The sequence below is a fragment of the Nycticebus coucang genome, chromosome 6 (assembly GCF_027406575.1).
Source record: "Nycticebus coucang isolate mNycCou1 chromosome 6, mNycCou1.pri, whole genome shotgun sequence".
In the NCBI taxonomy this organism is placed as follows: Eukaryota; Metazoa; Chordata; class Mammalia; order Primates; family Lorisidae; genus Nycticebus; species Nycticebus coucang.
The window spans coordinates 5,399,835-5,418,956 of NC_069785.1; the positions used below are offsets into that span (position 1 = coordinate 5,399,835).

Sequence of the window (19,122 nt, forward strand, 5' to 3'; positions counted from 1 at the left end):
TCTGGGTGCATAAATTCTCAGCCTGACCGATGCCTATGGCTGGCTGCATCTGCTGTCTTTCAGGGGCCCCTCATCGAGTCAACGGGAAAGTGAGTGGACGCCTCCTTGTGGGCCCCACCCCCGTAGACTTCACCGATGTGGACCTGCACGCCTACATTGTGGGCAATGATGGCAGGGCCTACACAGCCATCAGCCACGTCCCGCAGCCGGCAGCCCTGGCCCTCCTGCCCCTCACGCCAGTCGGAGGTCTGTTTGGCTGGCTCTTCGCTTTAGAAAAGCCAGGCTCTGAGAATGGCTTCAGCCTCACAGGTGAGCGGGCCCTGAAGGCTGGTTGAGAGGATTCGTTGGTTTGGCTGTGGCACTCTGTGGGACGCTCCCTTGGGCCTTTCCATGGTGAAAGAGATTCGCTTGTTCAGCAAGCAAAGAACCTCAGGTGCAAAGAGCTTCAGGTGGTTTTCTTTCGGGAGGAAGTCAGGGATGGTTTGGCCTCACGCAACTAATTCATGAAAGAGTGACTTCTTTCTAAGTGTTCCCATAGATGTTTTCAGAAATAGGATGATTCCATTTGGAGCATTTATGTTCTTCTCACCTGTATTCATTGAAGCATTGTTTGCCAGGCTTTGTCTAATTGAATTATTGTGCACAAGTCTGTTAAATGTTGATGCAAAAACAGTACTTACAGGGCATGGAGATGACTTTACTTCTTGGGGAGGGACGCCCTGCCTTTTCTCCACCTCCGTCCCTGACCTGCATGGGTATATATAGGCAAGTGCATCTCAGACCTTAACCTGTACACACATGTCCCAGAGGACTTGTGAAAACGCAGTCTGATCCATTAGGCCCTGGGCAAGGCCTGTGAGTTTGCTTTTCTAACAAGCTCCCGGGAGATGCCAGCACTGCCCACGTTAGGACCACCCTTCCACAGCTGTGGTACAGAGGGCGCATCTTAATATCTCACCTCCCCACCTGAAAAGGTGTATTTCCTACTCATCTTTATGGCATGAAAAATAAAGTGCTGTGAGAAAAGAGGACCTCCAGGTCCACCTGCAGAGTGTGACAGCCGTCTGCAGCATCTCACTTTTAATCAAGATCTAAATAAAACCTTGGGTCAAAAGTAGGTAGATAAAATGGTATATCTAGTTAAATTTGAATTTCAGATGAACAATTTTCTTATATTAATGTAACTATCTCCCAAATATTTCATGGGATATATTTATCTGAATTTCAGATTTAATCCGGTAACCTGTTTTGTTTTTGTTTTTTGGTGCTTGTTTGTTTCTGCTAAGTCTGGCAGCCTAGGAGAAAAGTCAGGATGCTCAGGAGTGTGTGTCTCTCAATATGTGAGCGCCACACAGGGAGATGGTGTGGGGTGCAGCGGGATGGACATGCTTCTCAGAGAATCTGGGGAACTTATGGAATCAACAGCTCATAGGCCAGGATATCTGGGAATCCCTCCGTCCCCGACAGCAAGTCAGTGGGAGAATGCAGTGCCCTGGCAGGTGTGTGAGCCGGACCTCTTCTTATCCCTGTACTGGACTGATTTTCCTCTCCAGGTGCCACCTTTACCCACGACATGGAAGTTACTTTCTACCCGGGAGAGGAGAGGGTTCATATCACTCAGACAGCCGAGGGACTTGATCCAGAAAACTATCTGAGCATTAGGACCAATATTCAAGGCCAGCTGCCTTACATCCCAGAAAATTTCACGGCCCATATCGCTCCCTACAAGGAGCTGTACCAGTACTCGGACTCAGGTACGTGCAACCTGTTTCCACGTCTGTAAAATGGAGTTACCTGCCTCACAAGATAGTCATAGTAACTAAATGAGTTACTACTGGAATGTTCTAGAACAGTGCCTGGCACATAATGTGGTCTCAGTATCATGATTATTATTCTTGTTATTATCAAACACATAATGTGAGTGAGCAGCATGCTGGCTGCTGTCATAGGAATGTCTGTCCCTACCCGATACCTTCAAATAATTGATAACAATGTTGTCTATGGGATAGGTAAGGGTGGCATAATTATGTAGAGAGTTTTTAACCATCCTGCCTTCTGGGGCATGGGAAACTACAAACTACTGAATTTATATTTGTTTCGTAACTTTTTTAGTTGGTGATTTCAGCTTGTGTTAAAGATCACAGAGACCTTGCACAGTCTTACAGAAGCAGGGTTCGATTTGGAGTTAGAGGACAAGAATTCACATCCTGGACTCCCCATTGAAAATCTGTGGGAAGTGTTACAGCTCTTTTAGAATTTCTCTAGCAGGTTTTCTGGTTTTCACGGGAAAAACCCCATGCAATAAAAAATAAATAAAAACCAACAACATCTGAGGGGAAGATCACTTCATACCTCAGAGCCTATTTTCTCATCTTTAGCATGGGAACAAAGTTACTTTGTCTACCACACATGGTCCGCAACGTGTGTAAAGTGTGATGTGTCCGGGGAACCCTTTCTGCATGAGAGACACTGCCTCAGTCGCAGCTGCTGCTCTGAGCCGTGCCTTTCCCCTGCCCTGAGCGGCTCTGCTGCCGTGAGAGACACAGGGAGGAGGATGGGAAGTAGATAGTGGGACTGGGGACCATGTGCACAGTGGCTCAGGGGCACAGCGCTGTGCTGGGCTGGACCCCCAGACTCAGATCAACAGACAAGACCCTTTCCTTTCCCTAGAGCTCTCATAAGACTTACTGAAGTGCCAGGTGTTGGGAGCCATCACCTGTGTGAAGTGCAGAGGCTGGATTGGCTGAACGCTCAGCCTGACTGGAGTTGCAGTGCAGCTCTACCACGCACCAGCCCTGCCTCTCACTGATGCTCTGAGAGGCTCTGCTCATGTGACTGCAGCGCCTGCCTCGCTGGGCTGTTGTGAGAAATAGTAGGGGCATCACAGGTGGCACGCAGAGCCCCCAGGGTGCTGGCACGGGGTAACCAGTTTAATCCTTGCATATGATGACACCAACAACTGCAGGGCCTCCTCCCTCTCGGCCCCGTGACTTGCACACTCTCTGGTTCTTGAGGTTTGCTTGCAAGTTTCCTGCTCAACCCCAGGAACCTCCTAAGGGAACGTGATCCAAGAATCAGATGAAAAACTGTACAGAAAAACCTACTCCATGTGAAATCTCCATTTAATATTTTTAAAATTGATCAGTTTGCCTGCCTAATGTTTCTGTTGCAGCCGTGACCTCCACTAGTTCCAGAGAGTACTCTCTCACCTCTGGTGCCATCAACCACACTCGGTCCTACCACATCCGCCAGAACATCACTTACCAGGTGTGCAGGCACGCCTCCAGGCACCCGGCCATCCCCGCCACCCAGCAGCTGACTGTGGACCGGGTTTTTGCCTTGTACAGTCATGAAGAGAGAGTCCTCAGATTTGCTGTGACCAATCAGATTGGCCCGGTTGAAGGTAAGTTTCCTTCTTTGTTGCTGTTGGGCAAAAATTACATCCTCTTTGAGTGGCCTTAGAACAGTAATTCTCAGCAGCCACTAAGGGCTACTGAGTGCCTGGCTCCGTGTGTGGTGCTGACTGGAAGGATAAACAAACAGCGTCCTTGAAGTGGAGATTGAGGCAAAAATGGGCACTTGTAGAATAGGGAACAATGTCCCTGCCAGAGCAGGAATTAGAGTGTGGGTGGTTTGTAGCTATCCCCAACCATATGTGCCAATCAGGAGTATGCCCGTAGACAAGCTGGGGCCACGTCAGGAGGGAGAGTGGTGCTGACAAGTTATTTGCTACTGTCGTGGAAGGGCGGGATGCTGTGAGTCTCCTCTGGAGGTTCCGGAAAGATGTCTTTAAGGAAGTGACGTTTTAGCTAAAGCTTAAAGGATGACAGGATTTCACCAAACCAAGGTAGGGCAAAGAGCCAAAGCCTGAAAAAAACAAACAAAATAGAACTTTATGTATGGAAATCACCCAAGAACATTATGCTGGATACTGAAAGGCTGACTGCTTTCCATTCAATGTCAGACATGAAATGAGGCCGTCTGCTCCTGCCCTGTCTATTCACCAGTGTGGGAAGTTCCACCCAGGTGTCACGTAAAAACACCAGAGAAAAGGCATCTACATTGGAAAGGAAGAAGTAAAATTATCTCTATTCTCAGATGACATAACCTTTTATGTAGAAATCTAAGGAATTCACTAAAAAGCTGTTAGGACTAACAAGTCCAGTAATCTACAGGATACATGATCGAGACACCAGAATGTATCGTATTTCTCTACAGTAGCCATGAGCGAAGTGAACGTGAAATCATTGCAAAAAGAATAAAATGCTTAGGAATAAATTTTTTAAAAAGGAGTGCAATATTTGTACATGGCAACCTATGAAACATTTTTGAAAAAGAAATTAAAGAAAACCCCAATCAATGGAAGGATGTCCTGTGTTCATGGATTGGAAATTTTAATATTGTTGAAACAGCAATACGCCCTAAATTTATGGAGTCAAAGTAATCTATAGAATTGCATTGAATTTTTGCAGCTGACTTTTTGCGGAAATTGGCAAACTCATTCTAAAATTCAAATGGAAGTCAGAATAACCAAAACAATCTCAGAAAAGAAATGTGAATTTGGAAGACTCGATTTCAAAACTTAGAGTGGGCAGGACAGTGTGGACCTGGCCTAGGACAGACATATAGGTCAATGGAATAGAAGTGAGAAGCCAGAATTAAATGCAGTCAGTTGCTTTTTTGATCAGGGCACCAAAACAATTCAATGAAGAAAGAATAGTCTTTAACAGATGGTGCTGGGACCTCTCATTAACCACATACAAAAGAATAAAGTTGAGCCCCCCATCTCATATACAAAAATTAACTCTACGTGGGCCCTGGACCTAAATTTAAGAGCTAAAATTTTTATAAGAAAACATGGGGTAAATTTTTGTGACTTTGAATTTGGCAATGGTTTCCTAGGTATGACACTCCGAGCACAGGCAACCAAAGAAAAAATAAATTGGTTGTCATCAAACTTTAAACACTTTGTGCTTCAACAAAGTGAAAACACAGTCCATGGGAGAAAATATTTTAAGTCATATATTGAATAAGAGCCTTGTTCTAGAATATATGGCACATGCTTATAAGTCAATGATAAAGCCACGTAATCTAATTCAAAGATTGGCAAAGGTTCTGGAAAGACATTTCTCAAAAAAAATCTATACAGATATTCCATAAACACATGAAAAGATGCTCAATAGCATTAGTCGTCAGAGATACGCAGACCAAAACCACAGGGAAATACGACCTCATGGCATATGGACAACAATAATAAAAAATGGGTAAGAACAAATGTTGGGGAGGCAGTGGAGAAATTAGAACCTCATAGGTGCTGCTGTGAGTAGAGTGTGGTGCAGTGACTGAAAAACAGGATAGTTGTTTTTCAAAAAAGTTATATACAAAGTTGTCTGTCAGGGAAATTCTACTTCTAGCTCTATCACTAGGAGAGACATGAAAACTTATGTCTTCACAAAAACATGTGCACAGATATTCATAGCTACAGTCTTCATGATAGCCGAAATACGGAGCAACCCAAATGTCCCTTGGTTGATGAATGGATGCAGAAGCTCATATTCATATGATGGAATAGTCCACAAAAAAGGCATGGAGTATTATTGTACATACTCCAAAATGGACCTACTCTGAAAATATGCTAAGTGACGGTAGCCAGGCACAGCTCAGAGCAGTGCGTGCCTCTTCTCATGTGGAATATCTAAAATGGGAAAATTCATAGAGATAAAAAGATTGCCGGGTGCCCAGGGATTGAGCGGTTGGCATGGGGGGCGTAGGCAGTGAACAGCTACGGGGTACAAGGTTTCTTTAGGGAATGATCCAAGTGTTCTGAAATGGACTGTGGTGATGTTTCCACAACTCCGTGAATAGACTAAAAATAATTTAGTTGTGCACTTTGAGTGAATTGTGAGGTGTGTGTGTTATATCTCAATTGAAGAAATGGTAGAAGCAAAACTCAGGAATTCTTCTCAAATTTTAATGAGCATTAGCCTCGTCTGTGAGCACTGATTTAAACATGCACATTAAAATGTTCTAGAGCTACCGACACAAGGAAAGACGAGGAGGACACTTCAATGCACGTTGCTATGTGAGAGAAGCTAGTCCGAAAAGGCAGCATCGTGTGATTCCAAATATGTGAGGTTCTGGAAAAGGTTAAACTGTAGAGACAGTAAAAAGATGGTGGTTTCCAGGGACTCAGGGGAGGAGGAGAAGTACGATTAGGAGGAACACGGGATTTTTTAGGGCAGTGTTACTATTCTGTATGATACTGTAGTGTTGGACATAACCCATCATGCGTTTGTTAAAATCTACAGAACTGTACAACCCAAAGGGAGCCCTAGCGAGCACTGTAGGCACTGATAATGTCTCAGTGCTGGTTCATCTGTGTAACACATGTGCACACCTACGCACGATGTTAGTGATGGGGAGATTATGTGACTAGGGGAGGGGTACATGTAGACTAAAAGATAAAGTCTACTAATCTTTTAATGTCCTAGGGTAGCCAGAGGATAAGCTTGTAAAGTCAGGGAACTCTAGAGATGGGAAATGACTTTGTAAAACCTAAGGGGACGTTTTCCCCTGGAATGGAAGAGCCCTGTGAGGAGACATTGAATGTCGCCCTCATTCAGGTTCTGTGCTGATACTGCAGAGCCCCGAATTAGTGCTTTGGAGAGGTGGGTCTGTAACCCCAGAGTGTGTACTTTATCACTGGAGCCGAGCGTTCCCCAAGTCTCAATAAACTCAGCCAGGAAGAATCACCTTCAGCAATGTGGTAACAAGAGTGTAAGGTCCAGAGGAGGCAGAAACGACTCGTGAGAACCTGAGTTTATTGGCTTGCTTTGGTTTTAGGAAGCTTGTTTTAAGATGTAGGCATTGGGTAGCCAAAGCTGGTCTTGTGAGATTATGAATTAATACGTGAAAATGATAGTTGATTATAGAGGAGTATGTAAATTAGGAAGGAAAAGATTGTTATTGCAGATTTCTTAAAGAGAGACTAACACAAAAATTACTAACGAACACATTCCTTACCTTTAAATGTCCTGTTCAGCCCTTTGCTCGGTGTAACCGTCTCATCTCTAAAAACAGTCTGTGAAAGAATCTCTCAGGCAGTAAAGTCACATTCAGATTCTGGGTTCATTTAGGGAAAAGATATATCTTGGGGTGTATTTTCCTAGACATGCCAAATGGGAGTAGGCAAGGATCAGGGAAAGCCCACAACTGGCAGGTACTAAGTTGCTTCCGTGTCCTTAGAATTTTATGACTTTTCTCTTCCACCCAAGTCAAATAATGATAGTTAATAATAATAGCAAAGGATAGTTTACTTGGTGCCACGCACTGTTCTAAGTACCTTCCATGAATTAACTCATTTAAGCCCCCCAAACAACCTCTCCCCATTGGAGAAGCATAGTATTATTATTAGCCCATTTTACAGATCACAAGACTGAGGTCACAGTAAGCAGGGAGGTGGAACTCACATCTGGACACCTGCTCCAGAGCCCACACTCTTACCCCTCATGGCCCTTCTGTCCCCTGTGGCATCCCCGGCCTTGTAGCTTGCCTCATAATTTAGACCAAATTTAAACTGACCAATGTATGTTGTTAGAGCCTTTGTGTTTGAACTGTGTAGCGTCTGCTCATAGCAATACGGTTCATTCTACCTGAATAGGGGAGAAATGAGGAAACAGAGAAAAAGAACAAAAGAAACACCCAAATTAAAGCCTCTTTTCTTTCCTCTCTTCATGCAGAGAAGTATTTTCTCGAGTCACTTTTCCCGAGGAAGCTATTATCTGGAATGTGCGGGGAAACAGCACAGCTGGCCCACTTGGCTGGGGGTGTGGGTGTGGCGGCTCCCAGGGTCAGGACGCAAACTCAGCCTGCAGCCCTTGCTTACTCCTGACCACTGGTGCCACCTGCTAACGGTTTGAGCTTCAAGTGTGGGGTGGCTGTTGTTTGCGGGGTCACAGAACAGGATCCCAAATGCTTCCTGTCCTTCCACTGCAGGGGTCCTTTAGGAGAATTGGGGAGACCTTGGGCAGAGGCTGTCGGTGAAGTGAACAGTCTGCTTCTTTAAGGAAAACTGCTCTTCCCTCCTAATTAAATGGGTAAATTAGTTCCAGATCCTCTGTCGGAGGCCAACAGTTTAAGACGGTGAGGGTGAAATACAAAATGTCTTAAGAAGGATATTGCCGTTCTTTACTGACTATAATAGGAGAAAAGCTAACCAGCCATGGAGAGTGAATAGTGAAATGGTTTTAGAAATGTATTTTTAAAATATTCTGGATGCCAAGTTCAGTGAACAGGGGCCTGTGCCCAGAAGGTCTCCATGGTTGGTTTAACGCTTTGCTGAAATTTTTAAGTTTTGAATAAGGGACCATGCGTTTTCATTCTGTGCTGGGCTCTGCAAATTACATAGTTGGCCCTGTCAGTGAAGTACGTTTTAAACTGGTGTCATGTAATTTAATGGATATTTCCATCTTAATTTCAGGTGGGGTTGTGAACCCCGTCCAAGCCTGCTAGTCAGCTTGTGAGCTGCATGTTTTTTTTTTTAGTCTTTAATGCCTAGCACGGTGGTAAGCTCTGGTCGTCCATGTCCATGTGAACTCACTAATCTTTGCTGGAATGTGCCAGGGTGAAATTTTGATGCTGGAAAGGATTGAACAAGAAGGCCAGTGTGAGTGTTTATAAGTTAAGACATCTCAAGGATTACTTCTCCTTTGGCAGGATATACCAGGCACTTTGTACAGATTCTTCTAAGACGGAGAAGTAGCCCTGCGGGACTCTCGCGAAGCGTCTTCCGTGAGCACAAGACCCTGTTGTTCTCACTTTGTGTGTTTGGGGCCCGACTCCAGAACCTGGTCTGTGTTCTCAGGCTGACTCAGGGACCACAGCCCTGGTGGTCCTGTATGCCAGGGGGTCCAGAGAGAGGAACTTCCAGGGACGTCTGCATGATTCAGGGAGCTAGGTTTACACTGACAAAGTGCTGGAACCATTTGTCCACTGTGTTGGCAAAGATTCTGTCACTCCAGCCAATGTCACTGAGGTGAAGCAGGGACAAACCCCTAGCTCGCCTAACTTTTAGCCAATATTATGGGAATCAGTAATACGGTGATATTCTGCCACTCTGGGATGTTACTTACAAAGACGATGGCAGGACTTTGCCAGAAAACGAGGTGTCTCAGCCAAGGCCCCCCAGTTCACAGCAGACAAATAGATGAGTAGACAAAATTTTGTCCTGGATAGGGGCAAACACTGGAGAAATGCCCGCTGGAAGCATGGGAGGGAGTCTGTCTGCTGGGCAGGCTACAGCGGTGGGGTCTAAAGTCGATGTTGCTTTGGGCAGGGGAGGCCTGGGCAGACTTGGCTGAGACAGGGTAAAAGGGTAGAGAAGTCAGCCTGCAGGCCAGCTGCCAAGGTCACACCTGCAATCTCAGCCTTCCAGGAGGATCCCTGAGCATACGAGTTTGAGACCAGCCTAAGCAAGAGTGAGACCCCATCCCTATTAAAAATAGAAAAATTAGCCAGTTGCTGTGGCAGGTGCCTGTAGTCCCAGCTACTAAGGAGGCTGAGGCAGGAGGATCACGTGAGCCCAGTAGTTTGAGGTTGCAGTGAGCTAGGCTGACGCTACTGCACTCTAGCTAGGGAGAGAGAGTGAGACTGACACTCTCTCTCTCTCTCTCTCTCTCTCTCTATATATATATATATATATATATATAAATTGTCAGCCTGCAGATGCCAGGGTGCTGGTGTCTGGGGGGGCCAGAGGCCTGGAGTGCAGTGACTTCCAGTCCAGAGGCAGGACCTGGAAGGTACTGAGCCTGCTGCCAAGACTGGGGACATAGCCACAGAAGTACAAGGCAGAGGCCCACGTGGTTACAGAGACGGAGCCCCTTAGTAGCAGAGATGGCTCAATGTAAAGCCTCCCGGGCTTAGTTGGGGCTCCTGAATTCCTAGGGACTGAGACAAAGTGAACCCTCAGATGAGGATGAGCAGCGGCCCACGGAATAGGGAGAAGGATGGCAGTCGCTGGGAGCTGGGCGGCCGGCCACAGGAATTACCTTTCAGGTGCATTGTATTGGGTCTTTAAGATTTATGTTTTTAGCAGTCTGGCAGATATGAGTATGAGCATTTTTATCTTTACTTTTACACCGAAGGCATCAGAAGTACACAGAGGTGCCCCAAATTAATGGATTCACCCCAGCTGGGCATCTGGGACCCCTTCTCGCCTCTTTGTGTCATTGGCTTAGACTAGATGACTTCCTAACACTCTGGTCAAAGATGAGTAAAGTGGTAGAAAGCATGAGCTTGGGAGCCGGTTGTCTGGGTTTTTATCCCCACCAGCTCCATGTACCTCTACTGATCATATAACCCGGGCAGGTTCCTTGGCCTCTGGGTGCTGCAGATAAATGAAGACGAGGACGCTGATAAGTCCTTCCTCGCCGGGCGGGTAGGAGGATGAGATGGGGAGGTGGACTCAGGATGGGGAGGTGGCCTCACGATAAGGAGGCGAACCCTTTGTGGACACATGATGGGGCAGTGGACTTGGAATGGGGAGGCGGACTCATGACAGGGAGGCGGATAGACACGTGTGGCTCAGAGCAGTGCCTGGCACAAACGGTTCAAGGGGCCTAACTGTTACGCTGTACCCAGACATAGCCCTTGTGGGGAGGCTCAGACGTTCACAGTCATCAGCACCTAGTGGGTTCGTGACACCATTACTCCTGAACAGTGAAGGCTGGGAAGGTCATTCTTGTTTATGTGGTCTTGGAAATAGTTAGAAAGCAAGATATTTTTATTAATTGGACTTCACCTGTAAGAACAGTGAATTTTAGTGTGGGATCGCCAGATTTAGAGTCAGGAGTTTGGGGTTCGAGTCCTGGCTATACCACTTCCTTCCTGTGCCTCTCACTTACTTTCCTTATCTGTGAAGTCTACCCATGTTAGGGACAACAGGTCCCCAACAGAACTAGTGTCAGAATCACAGAGGTGACAAAGCAAACGCACTGTTTTTTTTTTTTTTTTTTTTTTTTATTTTTGGCCGGGGCTGGGCTTGAACCCGCCACCTCCGGCATATGGGACAGGCGCCCTACCCGTTGAGCCACAGGCGCCGCCCTGTTTTTTTTTTTTTTTTTTTTTTGCGGCTTTTGGCTGGGGCTGGGTTTGAACCCGCCATCTCCAGCATATGGGGCCAGCGCCTTACTCCTTTGAGCTGCAGGTGCTGCCCAGAGCAAAAGCACTTTTAAATAAAAAGACGTGTTGGGCATTTTTGTGCCCTGGGCCCAAACCTACTGAAATTAAGAAAAGGTACTTGTTGTGTATAGGGCGGGTGATAGGAAACTATTCTGGAGTTTAAACCTGAAACGCAGATGAGGCACCCTGGCTTTGGATATTGATGATTCATCAATAGTAAGGTCTCTGGCAGTGCCACAGAGCAGACGAGCCTGCGGTCCGTTCCAGGGACACTTCTGTTTTCTTCCTTCTGTCACTCTCTCAGCAACAGCCAGATTGTACTTCTTAAATTCCCTTTCTACCCATGCAGGGGACTCAGACCCCACTCCTGTGAATCCTTGCTATGATGGAAGCCACATGTGTGACACGACAGCACAGTGCCATCCGGGGTCGGGTGTGGATTACACCTGTGAGTGTGCACCGGGGTACCAGGGAGATGGACGCAGCTGTGCGGGTAAGAGCCACATTCTCCATGCCCCTGGGGCAGCCTTGTTTTTACTTGGCCGTCTCCAGCATCGTGTCTGTGGAAGACACGAATCTGCCATCTTTAGCATCTTCAATGATGCATGATTTTAGCAGCTATTCATCCGGGTACAGATATATTTTTTTTTGATTTTTTTTTTTTTGTAGAGACAGAGTCTCACTTTATGGCCCTCGGTAGAGTGCCGTGGCCTCACACAGCTCACAGCAACCTCCAGCTCCTGGGCTTAAGCGATTCTCTTGCCTCAGCCTCCCGAGCAGCTGGGACTACAGGCGCCCGCCACAACGCCCGGCTATTTTTTGGTTGCAGTTTGGCCGGGGCTGGGTTTGAACCCGCCACTCTCGGTATATGGGGCCAGTGCCTTACTGACTGAGCCACAGGCGCCGCCCCCGGGTACAGATATTTAAAAACTAAAGTGTGACCTAGTAAAGTTTGAAAGGAGGGGCATCTTGGGGTTATGAAAAGAAACACCTGTGGCAATTCCTGGAAATTTCAAGTTAAGTTTTATAATTTTGTGCCTATGTTAAGTAGTTCTTAAATTCACTAACAAGCAGGATTTCTGGTTTTCTTTAAATGTCAGACATTGCATTCTATAGACTACGGCTCTATATTTCTTTATATTTTAAAGAAATGGTTAGTGTATTTTTCTTCTAAGTATCCATTTTTTAAGGAGATTTTAAGAATCCTTAGACTATTCATTCAAAAATTATCTCCTTGGGGTTTATGCATGAATGACTTGAAGTAACTGTTTATCTCCAGCCAGCAACGTGCATTCCCAGCCCGTGTTTAAAAGTTCTGTGTTCTGACTCCTTTGTCGTCCAACCTTTAGTCCCACGGAATCATCATAGTGGTGGGAATTAACAAGTTTTCAGGCCGCCCCCTTCTGAGATGCTTGACTTACGTAGCAACTCTTGTCCTCTTTTTTGCTTAGATGTAAATGAATGTGCAACTGGCTTCCACCGCTGTGGCCCCAATTCTGTGTGTATCAACTTGCCTGGGAGCTACAGGTGCGAGTGTCGGGGCGGGTATGAGTTTGCAGGTGACCAGCACACTTGTGTCTGTGAGTACCAGAATCCTTTCTCTTTTTGGTTAAAATGGTGTGAATCTTGCTCTTTAATCCACTTATGTTTCCATGTCTGTCATACAGAAGGTCTGAGATGTGATTTCCTTAAAAACACAATTTACACTGAAATAACTCAAAGCTACAGCTCAGCTCAGCCCTTTTGTTTGTTTCCACTGTTTTCCCCTAAATAAAAATTTGTGGTGGTGTCACTGAAGGATGTTCAGTGTCATCTCTGTGTGTTTAGGTAAGTGGCCTGGTCATGTAACGAGACTACCAACCTCTCTAGGAAAGACCCTCAGATCTGGAAAAGCTCAAGTAGTTTTCAAGTTAGAATGAGGTATACTTGTGAATCATAGGTGCTTATCTGATAAATTACACCCTTGCTAGGGTTGCAAAAGATGCTCCAGGCCTAAACCTGGCTTCCCAAGATCTAGAATTCCAAACTCATCCATTGATAGAACTAGAGAATGGTAGAGAAAATAGCTGCTTTAATCCAGGGGCATGAAAAAGCAGCAGAGGCAGGAGAAACCCTGTGTGTCTCCAACTTTAACATGCGGATGAACCAGCCACCCTTGGCCAGAGATGAGACTGACTCGCTGGCCTGGGCGGGGCCTGAGAACCTCTGTTCCCCGAAAGCCCCAGGTTGTGCCCTGAGGACTGAGGCTCCCCCTTCATGGGCATCCTTGCCTTGTCTTTTCAGTGGCCACCCCACCTCTCAGCCCTTGTGAGGATGGCAGTCACAACTGTGCTCCTGCTGGCCAGGCCCGCTGCATTCCCCATGGAGGCCTCGCATTCAGCTGCGCCTGCCTGCCTGGCTACACGGGCAATGGGCACCAGTGTTCTGGTGAGTACTCGCCGTCAGCCTCAGGGATTGGCAAGTCGCCTTGGGTGCACATCCCCACACAGGTGGGACCCCTCCCAGAAAGGGCCTCTCCCTCTCTTTGACTCAAACATCCTTTCAGTTGCCAAAAGAGAAAGAGAAAAGGCAAAGTTTGTGTCAGAAAGGAGAGCTGAGGGTGATTTACCTTGGACAAAGCGATGAGGGCGTCAGGTTGGCCTTGGTGGGGACATCACTGCAGAGCCTCTGCCACCTGGTAACCATCATGCAGCAGGTGTTGGCCAGAGGAACGTAGGGGGCCCAGCACGTGCTCCTGGTGGGACATCTCCGTCCTTCAGTCTGTTTGGCTAATGGTGAAAGTTGGCTCTGCAGCTGTGTTGCTCTCCTGGCTGGTGCGGTAGATTGAGCAATCTCTAAGCACACATAGGATCCTTTCTCTCTAATTTTCTCCTGTCTGCTCTCAAGAGAGAGAGGAGAAAAGACAGGATTCTGCAGGTAAAGCAGATATTATGCACACCTAATTCCTCAAAGCTTTCTCCCCAGTCATCTGGCTTTAAGGCTTCACACGGTATTTTGTGTAAATAGTCAACCAAGACCCAGGGCTACCCGCTCAGATTTAACCTAGAATGTGCATGGGTATTACTGAAAGACTAGCCTAACTCTCTGAGTATGATTGTTCATGAAACCAGGATCGATAGTTCTTTAAGAGAGAGATTATTCAGTAAATCCTCGTGAACCAGGAAAGGTTTGCTAAACACAGCCAATGCTGGGTGATCAGCTTGAAACTCAGTTTCCCATCAGTCCCGCACACAGTTGCGGTAAAATGAGACAGTGGGGACGGCATTTGGAATGAGATGGGGCCCGCTGGGGAGTATAACCCTCACAGGCAGCTCTCCTGTTCCTTGAATTGCTGGTCACCTCTGCCGTGGTCCACCCAGCCCCAAGCTGGCTGCTGAGAACCACCCGCCGCCTCCTGGGAGAGTCATAGAGTGTGGGCTCCCTCTCCTCGCCAGACATTCCGTTCTCAGCCTTTTCCCTTTCCTTTCCCCTGCCGGTTTCAGCAGGTGAGGACACATCTCCTCGCTAGAGCAGACGCGTGCTGGCAGCAGAGCCCTATACCACCCTCTGCCGGGCGGGCTCTGTGCTTTGGGCCAACCCTTGTTCTCCACGTTTCTGCTTCTGCTACGCAGGAGCTCTGCTGTCTGGTTTTCCTAAAAACATAATTTGTATCAAAATGACCCAAAGATGTGGTTCAGTTCAGCCCTGTTTGTCCTTTTTTTCTAAATAGGTATTTTTGGAGTTGAGTTATTGAAGGATGGTGCTATGTTCGAATATTTGGCTCCTCTAAAAGTCATGTTGAAATATAACCCCCAGTGTGCAGGACTGAGCGCTGGGGCTGTTCAGAGGAGCTGGGGCGTGAAGGGCTCTGCACTCCTGGACCCATGAGTTAACATGGGAGTGGAACTGCGGTTTGTAGGAGGACGAAGAGAGACCTCAGCTACACACGCAGCCCCTTGCTGTGTGATGCTCTCTGCCACCTTGGGATTCCACAGGGAGTCCCCACCAGCAAGAAGTCCTTCAACAGATGTGGGCGCTTGACCTTGGACTTCTCAGCCTCCAGAACTATAAAAAACAAATTCTTTTTCTTTAGAAGCTTCTCAGTTTTAGGTATTCTCTTCTTAGCAACAGAAAATGAACTAAGACAGAGGGTAACCCTCAGTGGGATTCTTGTATGTCTTGGTGTTTGGCCCAGTCATGGAACAAGGCTGTAAACCTCTTTGATAAACATCCAGAGCTCTGGATAAAGCTCACATATTTTTCAAATTAGAATGAGGTAGATTTGTCATTTGCAGATGTTTGTCTTACCTGACCAGCCAAAGAGCTTCCTCTGTCACACACATACCTGTGACGGAGGGAGAAGGCCCGAGCCCTCTTACAGGTACAGAGGACAGGGCGAGGTCCACAAGCCAGAGAGTGGGAATGAAAATTTTTCTACCTCTGTAGAATTTGTCATTTGGTTTGATTTAACCCACTACCAGCTATAAGAAATGAGAATGCAGAGAGAAAAAAAAATTGTATCTGTAGAATTTCATATTTAAACATCTAGCTGCTCAGGTCAGCAGAGGTATATTTAATTCCTTAGCTCTTTAGTTTAAAATGAAGAAGTTAAAGGTAATTTCAACTTCGATGTGTAAGTAAACAATCAGAATGTTACTTTAGGTACGACACTGCTCGCTCTAATCTTTTCTGGAATCATTCTCTCTGGCTCCTGCTTGTCCTGTAAGACTTTGGTTACTTTCTGGGGTAAGGGCCCCTGCGTGAGCTATGTTTCCATGTCAGGAGTTTTTGAGCATCGCCCCTCTCTCTTACGGCCCTCTCTTCCTTCTGTTGTTTTCAATGGTGTCTGTTTGATCTCTGAGTCTCTGCTTTTAGGATTCTCTTTGGAGCTCACAAACCCACCAAGTGCTCCCCCAGTGTACTAGTTCTCTGTTGCTGTGTAACAGATGACCCCAAAATAACACACACATACTATCCATGTCTTGGGGCCTGGGAATGGCTTAGCTGGGTCCTGGGCTTCAGGATCTCTCACAAGTCAAGGTGACTGCAGGTCTGTGGTCTCATCTGAAGACTTAACTGGAAAAAGACCCTCTCATGGTTTTGCCCAGGAGTCAGGACTGTTGGACAGAGAGCCTCCATTCCTTGCACACTGTTGTCTGCCTTCAGCTCCTCACCATGTGGCCTCTACCACAACAGCTTACTATTAAAGCCAGTGAGAAAGTCTTCCAGCAAGGTGGGAGTCGCCGTCACCAAAATGACATCCTCTTTTTTGGAGGCTTCATTGTATCAGATAAAAGCAAGTTACTAGAGGGGAGGGGATTACATGAGACCGTGAATCCACCAGGTAGGGGTCAGTGGGGCTGTCTCAGAGGCTTCCTGTACCTTCCAAACTTTCAGATTATAGAGATTATAGAGTAGTGGAGAACCCACAGTCTTACTAAAGACTCACGCGTCAGTGAGGCTGGGCTAAAAGTAAATTGGAGAGTAAATATATAAATACATTACTACATGTGTGTGTATGTATGTTTAAAGGCATTCAATACCGCACACATGTCTCAGTTCACCGAAGGATATTTCATGGAGGCCATATCCTGTGGGAAATATGAATTTTTGGAGTGCACAGTTTTACTCCCTCACACTAACCAGAAGGAGGTCGTGTGGGGTTTTGCTACAGCCCTAATTTGTTAAAAACCAGGTTCCCTGGAGAGGCTGCCCTGGGATTTGGGTTCTCCGTACCGTCTGAGTCACTAGTGGGAGGCATTTATCCAAGCACAGTTAAATCTCCAGTTTTCCCTTGATCTGGAGTCATTTCAACCTCATGTTGGTCTGAACGGGATATTTCTCAGGCATTTCTGTCCTTATGGAGCTTGGTGACTTTGCCAGGTGCAAAGGCAGGTTTTGAGTTGGGTCCCTCGCGGGGAGGAGCCAGTGTGAGCTGAGGCAGCTGAGCTGCAGCTGGGACGGATCTGTGATGGTATCAGCTTGTCGGTCAGGAGGGGGCGAGCAGAGGTGCTGACTTGACTCCTTTTCTAAGAATGTAGATGGTGGGTGCAGTGTGCTCAAGTCAGTAAGTCATGGGGGAGAGGAAAATGAGGCTTGAATGGAGGTTTATTATACTTATAGGTCTGGGAGTGGTCACCACATGCCACACAGGGTTCCAGCCAGCAGGGTGCTCCATCAAACAGGTAGGGCACACAGAGAGGGGAGGCCTCTGGGGGCCACCGCCCTTGTTAGGGTCCAGGGTGGGGTTGAGGATAATTTGGCTCAAAGACAAACATGCTGTGGGGGATGAGGAAAGGAGAACACAGCAGTTGGGTTCATTATCAGGTGGCCCCAGGGTTTTGCTCAGAGTTGGGGCCATCCGAGGATGTTGAAGCCCCAAAGCACGAACTCAAAATGCAGGATTTTGAACACATTTTCCAAAAAGGTTCTTCACCAGCTTAGTAGAGTGGAGACTTATGCTGGAGTCAAGCTACCTTTCATTACCCGAGTGATAAAGCTTCTCTACTACTCCTCAAACAGTACCATTGTCACCTCACTGTTTTGCCAGTCCCTGCAGACTCTTGCCGGTGGCAGTGACCCCTCCCGATGGTACGATAAGCAAAGCTCCTCCCTGGACAAAGAGCTGAAAGTCTTTCTATGTTTTCTCTCTTGATGCCTGACGTGCTATGAAAGAGCAAAGAGACCCCCCCTCTTCACACACAAGCTCTGCCCCCCACAAACTCCTCAGTGTCTATGCTCCTGGGAGAAGCCATAGCAGGCTTGGAGCCCAGGCCCTAGAGTGGCTGGCTGGACAGTTGTTGTCCATCATGGTGTGGAGTTCTCCAAGGAGTCGGGGACTATGACTTGGGAGGCATCACCTTCTCTAGCTTTATGGGGACGAGGATTTCTCACTTGTGATGCCTCAGTCTCTTCAGGACCTCCCCTCCTTCTTGGCCATTGTTAATGGTCACTGATCACTCAGAGTTTCAGTGTGCACCTGCCATGGTGGCTGTGACAGCTGTGGGAGGGATGGTCTTCAGGCCACCCCTGGGTCCTAAGAACACTGACAAATGGCAGCTCTGGGGAATCCCCTCTCTCTCAGTTCAAAAATAACCATCAGAACCTGCTCCCCGGGCTCTAGAAATAGGCCCTGTGTCTCAGGAATTCCTGCTTCCTGCCATTGCTTGGGGTTCTGTTCCCAGTAGGAGGACTTTCAGCACACGGCGCCTGAGCAGTGTTAACTTCCTGCATCTGGCTGGATGCTGGTCTTTACAGCTTCGGTTTTGCCCAAGGCCTTGGCTGCACACCAGCTTTGCCCCGCTGGGCCTTTGTGTCATCCTTTTGAAGAGACAGAGAGCCAACATCAAGAATCATTAAATGGGACAATGTTGGCTTACTTCGGGGTCGCTGAGGCACTAACAGACACCTTGCTGGTCTCTACCCTTGCAGGTGCATTTATGCCTTTCTGCCTTCCTGCCCTTGTGTGAGATCAAGACTGCTCACCACACGCCTCTCTGGGTGGTGTCAGACTTGGCTGTGTTGAGCTTTCAGAATTTTTCTGGACTCCGAGGTATTAGTGTATGTAGACTAACCTTCCCAGCGGCAGAGTATAAGCAGAATGCTACTGTGCTAATTATAATGTAAAAGATTCCTCTCCAGCGAGCAGAGGCCTGCGGCTAATGTCCCACATGTCTGCTCAGTGGGACCTGAGGAGCACCTTGCTTATGAGAAGGTGGTTCAGGAAGGGTATGGTCAGAATAGGTGGTGGGGATCAGCCCAGAAGGGGGTTCCTCTGTGGCGAGAAGCCATGGAGCCACCTGTGTCCCCAGCCCATTCCTGTCAAATGTAGGGCTCCAGATTTCTGGTTTCCCAGGCCACCGGGTCTCTTCTTTGGGCTGTACTAGATTAATAGAATTCATTCCTGTTTTCTGTTTTTTTTTCTTCTATTTACACATTAACATTTTTGTCCTGGTCATTATT

At 47.1% G+C, this 19,122-nt stretch overlaps 1 protein-coding gene and 1 non-coding gene across 2 annotated transcripts in view; both read left to right on the plus strand.

Moving 5' to 3' along the window:
* Positions 1-19,122, plus strand: part of NID2 (nidogen 2) — a 58,612-nt gene that overhangs the window by 23,462 nt on the left and 16,028 nt on the right. The window contains exons 6-11 of the mRNA XM_053594218.1: positions 64-309; positions 1,554-1,754; positions 3,173-3,403; positions 11,531-11,674; positions 12,633-12,761; positions 13,465-13,608. Of these exons, the coding sequence (XP_053450193.1) occupies positions 64-309; positions 1,554-1,754; positions 3,173-3,403; positions 11,531-11,674; positions 12,633-12,761; positions 13,465-13,608 (1,095 nt within the window). The remainder of the gene's footprint in view (positions 1-63; positions 310-1,553; positions 1,755-3,172; positions 3,404-11,530; positions 11,675-12,632; positions 12,762-13,464; positions 13,609-19,122) is intronic.
* Positions 2,235-2,297, plus strand: LOC128589446 (U7 small nuclear RNA). Its single transcript, XR_008381018.1, has one exon. It is a non-coding gene; the product is annotated as a U7 small nuclear RNA (small nuclear RNA).